This window comes from Anopheles coluzzii, chromosome 2, assembly GCF_943734685.1.
Source record: "Anopheles coluzzii chromosome 2, AcolN3, whole genome shotgun sequence".
Lineage (NCBI taxonomy): Eukaryota > Metazoa > Arthropoda > Insecta > Diptera > Culicidae > Anopheles > Anopheles coluzzii.
This window is the reverse complement of record NC_064670.1, coordinates 70,551,717-70,561,937: the sequence shown is the minus strand read 5'-3', so window position 1 is coordinate 70,561,937 and position 10,221 is coordinate 70,551,717. Positions and strand designations below refer to the sequence as shown.

Here is a 10,221-nt window from a genome sequence, read left to right as displayed (position 1 = left end):
GCATACTAACTTTAGTTGAACGAAAGCATTTGAAAAACATGGTACATGTACGGCTGCTTGTAATGATGCATATATTGATCATTTATAGCACATTTGGTGCAGTAAGAAGGCCCATTAATATACGGGTATTGGAAGGAAATAGTTGTGACACTCCTCAAGTTATCGGTGGAAAGTGCATGAATATATCTTTATGTGATCCAGCTTTTGTGCACTCCATAGCCTATCAAGAGCATACCCCGGTGTGTCAACAAAATGCCTTCTACAGAGTGATTTGCTGTCAACCGTTTCTTGATTTTTGCGAAAATAGTAAACAATTTCAAATCATGCACGGCATTGAAGCAGAACCTGGAATGTTTCCCCACCTTGCTAGATTAGGGTTGAAAAGTGAAGAGGATGGGATTGCTTGGACATGCAGTGCGAATATTATTTCCGAACGATTTCTCCTTACCGCTGCGCATTGCAATCCGGTGAACATTGCGGGACTCGGTTGTGCTGAATCGATGCAATGCGATCAACAAAATACTGTAAAGGTATAAACTTGTAGTTTATTTTACGAAGTAGAAAATGTGGCCAATTATTTTTTTTTTCTTCAGAGCTTCATCTCGAACCCAAAATATAAAACATCTTTTAAATATCATGATATTGCTTTGGTGGAACTAGAACAAAATATAAGGTTTAACAAACGTGTGCTTCCAATTTGTCCATACATCAGTAAGACTGATTTGCATGAGAGCGAAGATCTTGTTATTGCTGGATGGGGTGCTACAGAAAGTAAGTAAATAAATATATAAATAAATAAATAAATAAATGAATAACATTAATTTGATAGCATGGTGATGGGAGTTTCAGGGATTATGATGATTTTGGCACTCTTTCTTGACACTTTAAGAAAGTCGAAAAGATAATTCTGTATCCAAAAAGGATACTGTAGAGTTCACTTCCCATCACATAATGATCACTTCTCGTAGAAAAGACCCAACAAGTGTCAAAAAATTACCAGAACTGCGGAAAACTTCAGTAATACAATGGAAAGAGTTTGTTTCATTGTTTTCATAATAGAATGGCAGCCACCTCAAGGCTGACACCTTATATGTTTAACCATTTTCCGACTTAGCGACCTTTTTAAACAGTTCCTAAGACAATTTATTGGAACACTGTCTTCACACAGAGTTGAGGATACTATTTACCTATCCTACTGCATAACATCCATTATCTTGAAAAATCTCACAAAACCAGGCATAAATGAAAGAAAAAACCTAACATATACGAGATCCACTGAAAGAAGTTTAGCCTTTATTTTTAACAAAATGACCGGTTAACCTGCCAATGCTGGCCAATATGGTGCTGGCATTGAATTATTAAAGTTACCAGTCAATAATGTTAAATCATCGGCATTAATTGACAATTCATGTGCGCGGGTAGGAATTTTTTACACATGATTTTCAACACGACTAAAGCTGGATTGAGTTTTACAGTTCTTTGTTATGTGTTGAAAATCATGTGTTGAAACTGAAATTTCATTTTGAAGCAAATAAACCATTTCGCAACTGTTGAAAAACATCTTGGATGTGGTGAATAACAATGTTTACATTTGAAACTGACTTGGAAATCCCTGTAAGTCTCTAATTCTAGAACTCTAATTATAACAATTCATGAAATGGCTAAATTCGTTTCGGTATCTACCTGATGTTTTGCACTAGCATTGCCAGAGCATATCCACATCGATTTGTGATATTCCAATATGTAGTTTGAGTAGCTAAGTTAAGGAACAACAGGGGATTTTTCATGTTGATAAATTCTTTATTAGTATCATTATTACTATTACTGTGCTTAAAATTGGAGGTGTATAATTAATCCTTCATGGCAGATTTTTCATTAATAATTGACTTTTACGAGATTCTTGCATAGTGAAATAATCTATTTCTTGACAAAACGACCTAAATGAATATTCTGGATTGCTGATGACATCCTAGACTTAAGTAGTATCTCGCAACTGGATATTTGTACGCTTTCATGGCAAGCCCGCCCCTTAAGTGAAATGTTGAAGCATGTTTAATGAGGTTGTACATTTTAGGTCACTTTCAATCACCTCGATTAATGTTTGCTACTGTACGGACCGTGCTGCAGAATGACTGCAAAGATCATTATGCATCATTATTGAAGGCATCCCCGAACAAAAAACTCCATCAAGGAATAACCGATGAAATGTACTGTGCGCAGGGAGCTTTGGTAGATAATGTTACTGAATACATCGATGCGTGCAGTGGAGATTCAGGTGGACCATTGCAAACAAAACAGAATAACAATCTATATTTGATTGGAGTGATATCGACGGGATTCGGCTGCGGATCATCTTCACCGGGGTTATACACACGTGTTGCATCCTATTTTGGTTGGATCAAGGAAACGGTTAGTGCTACTAGGGATAACTAAAGTGTGAATCAGCATCTCAACATCTTCTGCAACTCAATAATCAAATAAAGCTTATAATAAAATTTGTCACAATGGTACATATACGGCTACACATTTATTTAGTTTTTTCGCAGGAATCGGAATGTATAAATTATTCGTAACTTCATTTTCATAACATTACACATGGGGCAGGTTTTTCAACTGTGTCTTCTTTTAGCATTATTATACCAACGTACATTATGTCTTTGATAGCTTGAATAATATTTAATGCATCGAGAGTTGATGAGAATCGATCTCATGTTTCTAGCTTTCAGGCTCTTCCATTGGTACCGGTACTGCTTTCGCACAACGAAAACATCCTCTAACACACTTTTTAAGTGACCTTATTTTATAGATGACTTGTTCCTAATGGCAAACAGAAAAATATATGTGTTTTTTTTTAATGCTTATGCTATTTTTGATGCTTTCATGCTATCTGTTGAACAATTACCTGCATCAGATTAAAACACATCGCAATCAGAGCCATTCCGAGCAATAGATAGACCGCACAAAGAATGAAACTTATTTCCATTTTGGTATCTCCTTTGGTTTGTAGCTGTGGGATAAAATGACATGTTGTAGTAATAAACACCTTTAGAAACCTCTGACCAGTGCATTTTTTTCATATTCGTACGCAGTTTTGGCATAGAGACATAGTTTGGCATAGAGACATAGGCATAGTTAATATATCTAGTATATCTAGTATATATCTAGTAAATAAATTAAGTAATGATTAAATAATTAAATAAATAAATAAATAAATAAATAAATAAATGAATAAATAAATAAGTAAATAAATAAAAAAATAAAAAAATAAAAAAATAAATTAATAAATAAATAAATAAACAAATAACGAAATAAATAAATTTATTATTCATTTAATAAAATAACTGATACATAAATTGAGCCGGTCTCGTAGTACAGTCGTCAATTCGTACGACTTAACAACATGCCCGTCATGGGTTCAATCCCCAAATAGACCGCGCCGCCATACGTAGGACTGACTATCATGTTATGGGGGGGGGGGGTGAATCAATTAGTCATTGAAAGCCAAAGCCCACAAGTGGGTACAGGCAGGCCTTGACCGACATCGGTTGTTGAGCCAAAAAAAAACATAAATAAATACAAAAAAATAAATGTATAAAAAAAGAAACATTAAATTTCTTACGCAACTATGTTTCAACCCCTTTATATTCCCATTGACGATGTCGTACTACCTTATCTTTTGGTATGTAAACGATTCGTTTAATTGTATCAAAAGATCGATCTGATAACTCATAAAATTTCAACATAACCAATCATCAAGAACAAATACTTTTTCCTCAAATTGAGAGCTTTAAGTCTTTTTTATTTATTCTAAGGAAGCATATCTTATCAATAAATTTAAACGCATTCAATCAAAGCGTTTCACCGACTACATTTGGTATTCTCCAACTAGGATATAGGTAAGTAAGGATCTGATGATAAAATAGACTCGAACTAGTCTATACATGACATGGCCGTAAATAAGGGAATTGACAACAGTTGAAAGATCTTTTAGCAAGTTTTAGTGGATTATCCACTGAGAACAGATTGAGAATAGATTATCTACTGATCGAGCTGGAAAATTGACGTATTTGCAAGGACATAACTTTCCCAAATGTTTGTATAGATTCAAAAATGTTAACAAATTCTGAAGTTAAATACTACATTCATACAAAAGATACGTTTATACTGGTTTACTTTACAACGGCCAAGCCGTATTGCTAATATAAAACAAAGATGCTTTTTGCAACTTTTGCAGATGCTTTTGCAGATGTACTGACGCTATCCTCGAATGGTGATACAAGTGAGTGATGGGTCGTACTATTCATTTCACGACCCGACGTACATCAGTAGGTGCGAGAAAACATAAGCGACCCGCGGAATTGTTGCTCCAACTGAACCTACTTGTACCTTTTTGGTCGACCCGTACGACACCTGGATGGATGGCTCCAACCCGGTAGGTTTAGGTCGACCTGCCCATCACTAATGCTTAAGCACTATCGGTTGGAAATAGTAGCACTGCTGTCTTCTATATTCTTCATTTATCCGTAGAGGTGGCAACCAGATTTACACACGTAAGTTGGCAACCGGCATACCCGGGTATTCCACACGTTTTGATGCAAAAAATTAACGATTTTCATAGGTAAACAATGCTTTCTATGGGGCTCTTCACGATTCTAGTCAGTTTTTTGTATGGAGTTTGACAGTTGGAGGCTGAAATCATGTAAACACTCCATACAAAACCACACAAAAAACTAGCCTGCAATTTTCAGTCTAGATTATTCTAGCCTCAAAGCTAGAATTAGATTCGAGTACCTGCTCGAAAACACGGTGTTGTTTACATTTATCCCAAAGTGCATTAAAGAGTTCTGGTGTTGGAATCTAGAATCAAAATGTATGTAGTCCAGGTGGTCTCATAGTTTGTTTTTTAAAACCAAATTTGAATATCACTTTTTGACAGGGTGAGCGAAAACTTTAGTTCAAACAAGCTTTCTGGAGGCTTGACAAATACACAAAACACTCTTAAAATCTTCATTCAGAAGTAGAAGCGATAAAAATCAGCCTTCTAAATTCATACACCGTGGGATAAGCCCACCTGTATATTATACTCACTTAGATAGCTGCTTTAAAACTGCTATACAATGCAAACAGTTGACAGGCTGAAATTTCAGCGTACGCACTTACAACGGAAAGGGTCCCTATATTTTAATGCTGTAAGCAAGTAAAGCCGACCATATATTCTCTTCTATTTCATTTATTCATTAAGTTTTTTCATTTTATTGTAAAAATAACGGTCAAATTGAAATTTGGAATCGGTTGAATTTGACTCGAAATTAAGCACAATACGAAAAGAGGAAGAAGAGAAACGTCATTCTTCATACAAAATGTATGGAATACCCAGGTATGCTGGGTGCCAAGTTACGTGGTAAAGTTAAAAAAAAATTCAAAATAAAATACTTACAGGCTGTTTAAAATTACAACTTATGCACCAAAAAATTATAAATTAAAAGTTGGGAGGCTACAGAAAATTTCAGGTCAATAAAAGCAATGAATCAAAAGTGATTTCAGTTTAAAGTTTAAAAAAAGACCCGGGTATCCGGTTGTCAACTTAAAGATTAAGGTATGTTCTACTGGAATCATTCCAGTGGAATCAAACTGGATGTGCATCCATGCTTGTTAACATGTCCACTTCAAATTCCAAAATCACTTCAAATTCCGTTTTAATACCGTTATTGGCTTGCTCACGATAGAGTACGTCGATGTAATATGGTCAGGTCAACAACAATTCGCCAGGATACTCGGTCCCTGGCTGCAGCCTCCCATCCAAGTAGACACCCGATCTCCAATATGTCTCGCTTCTCCTGATCCAGCCATCGAGTTCGTTGTGCTCCTTTGCGCCTTATGCCGAACTGAGGATCGCTATCGAACACCTTCTTGGTGGGGCATGAGTCCGGGATCCTCATAACATGTCCCAGCCATCATATCCTGCCAGCCAGTTGTCGCCGTCAACTAATACACTGCTTCCCAGATGAACTGAGTCTCTGGCAAGCAGGTACTCCGTCTTCGTCGCATGGATTTTCAATCCAATTATTGCTACTATGCGTTTAAGTTGCGTGTACACCTCATACACCTTTGCTATTGTCCTGCCGATGATGTCGATTTCATACGTGAAGCCAAGAAATTGGATAGACCGGTAGAGGATCGTGCCACGGATGTCGTTGTCTAGCCCCGCTCTTCGAATGACACCTTCCAGGACGATTTTGAAGAGCAAACAGGAGAATCCGTCGAATTACCTCAGACCCCTGGGAGATTCAAATGATTCCGACATCAAGTTCGACACTTTCATCTTGCACTGTATCCCGTTCATTGTGGCCTCTAACAGCCGGATCAACTTCCCAGGAAAATGGTACCGCTGCATGATGTTCCGTAGTTCATACCGGTCTATGGCGTCGGTGGCCGCCTTGAGGTGGATGAACAGGTGGTCCGTAGGGGTCTGCCGCTCTCGGCACTTCTGGAGGATCTGCCGTAGAGTGAAAATTTTGACGGTGGTAGATTTGCCTCCAACAAACCCTGCTTTGTAGCTGCCGATAAAATTTGTAGCAAGGGGTGAAAGTCTGCAGAAAAAGATCTGGGACAGGATCTTGTAGGCGGCATTAAGGACCGTGATGGCTCCAAAATTCGAGCAAATCAGCCTGTCGTTTTTTTTTGTATACTGGGTGATTATTTTCTTAGTTTTTATAGAGACCTTGAGCCAATTGGCCTCATTGACCTCTTTCAATTAATTGATTAATTCTATACTTAAAATCTATCATTCTTCTTTGCAAGCCATTTGTGGCTTGCAGTTACCTTATACCGGGTAGTCTCGGTTTACTTAAAGCTTTCCGTTGATTTAATTTTTTGTTACAAATGTGGTTTTGGTTAAAGTTGTTTATAAAGGTTAGTGATAGTGGTTAGTTTACGCTGGCAATCGCTGTCTGGTGAGAGGATGGTGTCGATGCTGTGGTCCAATTTGCAGGTGATGCGTTCTGCAGTATAACCATGGCATTCTGTTAAGATATGACGGACGGTGATGTAGACGCCATAGAAACTGCATAGTGGTGGGCTTGATTTTTGTAATAAAAAGGTGTGGGTGAGCCGGGTGTGTCCTATCCGAAGTCGTGATATGATTCCCTGGTCTTGGTGCGATGGATGGTCTTTCCATGGTGGTGTTGTGGTCTTAATGGTTCTCAGGAAAGAGCGACCGCTGCTAACCCAATAATCATTCTAGCTATTGGCGATGATGGTTTTGCTAAGGTGAATGAAATTACGCCGTGGAAGAGTGTTATGGCAGCAGGGCAGGTTATTACGTCCTGCGTTGGCTAGTCGGTCTGCACTTCCGTTTCCCTGGATACCTGTGTGACCAGGAATCCAATATACTGGGTGAATAACACTCAGCTTCCATTCCTTCGGTAGTTCCTCCTGCTCCCAGTCTTTCACGATCAACTGATGCATTTCGATGGTAAGCCTCTCCGACTCTATCTTCAAGAGCTCGGCCACCAGTCCATCACTGCCATCAGACTTATTGCTCTTAAGCTGCAATCTCATCCAGAGATGGCGGGGGCACCTCGTAGTCTGCGGCGATGCTGTCGCTGGTGTTACTGCTGTGCTCTTGCTGTGGTGGTTGCCTTGTACTGCCACTTGCGCCAGCCACTCCTGCCTCTGCTCCATTCAGGTGTCCTTCGAAGTAGCACTTCCACCTTTCGATCTCCTCCCGCTCGTCCGTCAGGAGATTTCCTTCCGCATCCCGGCACATTGTGTAGCCATGTCATTGATACCAATTACTTCCAATATACAAAAACTGTCATTAGCTGTTGCGCCATTGAAAATTTACCCAGGAAAATATTGTTTTTACCATGTAAATACCCGTAGATTTTTCCCGAAAGCCAGAAATATCAGAATTTTCTGCACGAATCTTATAAAATAACTGATAAAGTGTATTAAAGTACTAAATTAAATTAACAACTCCGAGTGATCTAAAGCATTTTGCAAAATTTCGAGTGAAATTCGACTTACGCGAATATTTGAGATACGGGGATTCCTCGGTAACGCACAAACCGCGTAACTCGGGAACAGACTGTAGTTCGCCGGGCATTAGGCCATAGGCAAACACACATTTAATGGCAGTTCCAAGGTCGAATTGCTATAGTTTACTCGTTACCCCTTTACTCGTACTCGTCCATGGTTTAAGACGATAAATAACCAGGAATTTAAATAAGGTTTTCTCGCCAACTGGCGTCGAACGTGGGTGAAGTAAACGCTTACAAAAACATCACCACGTTATCTTTGAAGTAATTTTCAATTGTGAAGGCAACTATAATATTATTGTGGATGGAGCTGGTTCTTCTTCTTCTATTTGGTGTAACGTCCGACGCGGAAATGCCGGCCTGTACAGGCTTTGAAGACTAAATTCATTATCACACAGCCGGATAGTCAATCCTTGCTACGGGGAGACGGTCCATTCTAGGTTATCGAGTCGTACGAGTTGATGACTGTACCACGGGATCGGGGGGGCGTATTATGTTATGTGCATTTAATTTATTGATGTACAATGTGTTTGTATTCGTATCCATGTTTATTGAGTCATCTGGAAATCTCAAGCCTATATTACAATACAGGTAGTTCCCGAGATACACGGTACCTCTTATACGCGGATTCGAAGATACGCGGTTTTCTAAATTTGACAGTTCCTTGAACAAATTGTACATCAATTGTAAAATGCTAAATAATTTTCTTATTGATCGAATATTAAAAAAACATTTTCATAGGTTTGAAACTGTTAAATTCAGTCAGAATTATATAAAATAATTAATTTGATGTCTAAAACCACCCCCTACTTGCAAAATTATACGAAGATTAGTGATATTTGGGCTGGAAAACACGAGATTCGACTTACGCGGATATTCGAGATACGCGGTATTTTGCGGCCGTTTTCGGTCCTCATTAACCGTGTATGTCCCTGAGATACACCTATATGCGTGTTTCTAAATTTGGTGCCCTTTCCGTTGTAAGTTCGTAGGCTGAAATTTCAGCCTGTCAACTGTTTGCATTGTATAGCAGTTTTAAAGCAGCTATCTAAGTGAGTATAATATACAGGTGGGCTTATCCCACGGTGTATGAATTTAGAAGGCTGATTTTTATCGCTTCTACTTCTGAATGAAGATTTTAAGAGTGTTTGGTGTATTTGTCAAGCCTCCAGAAAGCTTGTTTGAACAAAAGTTTTCGCTCACCCTGTCAAAAAGTGATATTCAAATTTGGTTTTAAAAAACAAACTATGAGACCACCTGGACTACATACATTTTGATTCTAGATTCCATCACCAGAACTCTTTAATGCACCTTGGGATAAATGTAAACAACACCGTGTTTTCGAGCAGGTACTCGAATCTATTTATAGCTTTGAGGCAAGGTGTGTTTATTTAGAAGGTGAATTATTAGCGCGTTTGCTGGGCGCCATCATTGAGTATTGTTATGTCAAATCGCATACAATTTTCTATACCCCCCTCTTGCCCTTCCCGATTTTAATACCGGAGCCCCCAGTATTGTTATGTCAAGTCGTGAAATGTCAATTTGCTCTGAAGCACTTCACCTCCTAATATCCAAACACCTTGGCTTTGAGGCTAGAATAATCTAGACTGAAAATTGCAGGCAAGGTGTTTGGATATTAGGAGGTGAAGTGCTTCAGAGCAAATTGACATTTCACGACTTGACATAACAATACTGGGGGCTCCGGTATTAAAATCGGGAAGGGCAAGAGGGGGGTATAGAAAATTGTATGCGATTTGACATAACAATACTCAATGATGGCGCCCAGCAAACGCGCTAATAATTCACCTTCTAAATAAACACACCTTGATTGCAGGCTAGTTTTTTGTGTGGTTTTGTATGGAGTGTTTACATGATTTCAGCCTCCAACTGTCAAACTCCATACAAAAAACTGACTAGAATCGTGAAGGGCCCCTTTTACAGTTTTTCGAGCAAACTGTACTGATTTGACACATCAATTGTTAAAATCCAGATAATTTCCCTCTTGATCGAATGTTAATGACCATTTGAAAAGGTTTAAAACTGATTTGAGTCTCTTTACATTTTAAGTTCGTAGGCTGAAATGTCAGCCGGTTACAGGCGTCCCCCGAGTTACGACCCCCTTCGAGTTACGACGATTCGCAGTTACGACAATTTTGATTTTGACAGTTTAAAGTTGCCATTG

General features: G+C 38.7%; 2 protein-coding genes across 4 annotated transcripts in view; one reads left to right on the top strand and one right to left on the bottom strand.

The window, feature by feature from the left end:
* On the top strand, positions 1-2,512 carry LOC120949841 (trypsin 5G1-like). Its single transcript, XM_040367399.2, has 3 exons — positions 1-530; positions 594-771; positions 2,075-2,512. The coding sequence occupies exons 1-3, from the start codon at positions 39-41 to the stop codon at positions 2,431-2,433; spliced, it is 1,029 nt and encodes a 342-aa protein (XP_040223333.1). The 5' UTR covers positions 1-38; the 3' UTR covers positions 2,434-2,512.
* The window catches only part of LOC120949840 (potassium channel subfamily K member 18), a 26,084-nt gene continuing 18,353 nt past the window's right edge, over positions 2,491-10,221 (bottom strand). For all 3 annotated transcript variants that reach the window (XM_040367395.2, XM_040367398.2, XM_040367396.2), the window contains exons 9-10: positions 2,903-3,007; positions 2,491-2,817 (exon numbers count right to left, since the gene is read on the bottom strand). In XM_040367395.2, coding sequence (XP_040223329.2) covers positions 2,716-2,817; positions 2,903-3,007 — 207 coding nt within the window. In that variant the 3' untranslated portion in view covers positions 2,491-2,715. The remainder of the gene's footprint in view (positions 2,818-2,902; positions 3,008-10,221) is intronic.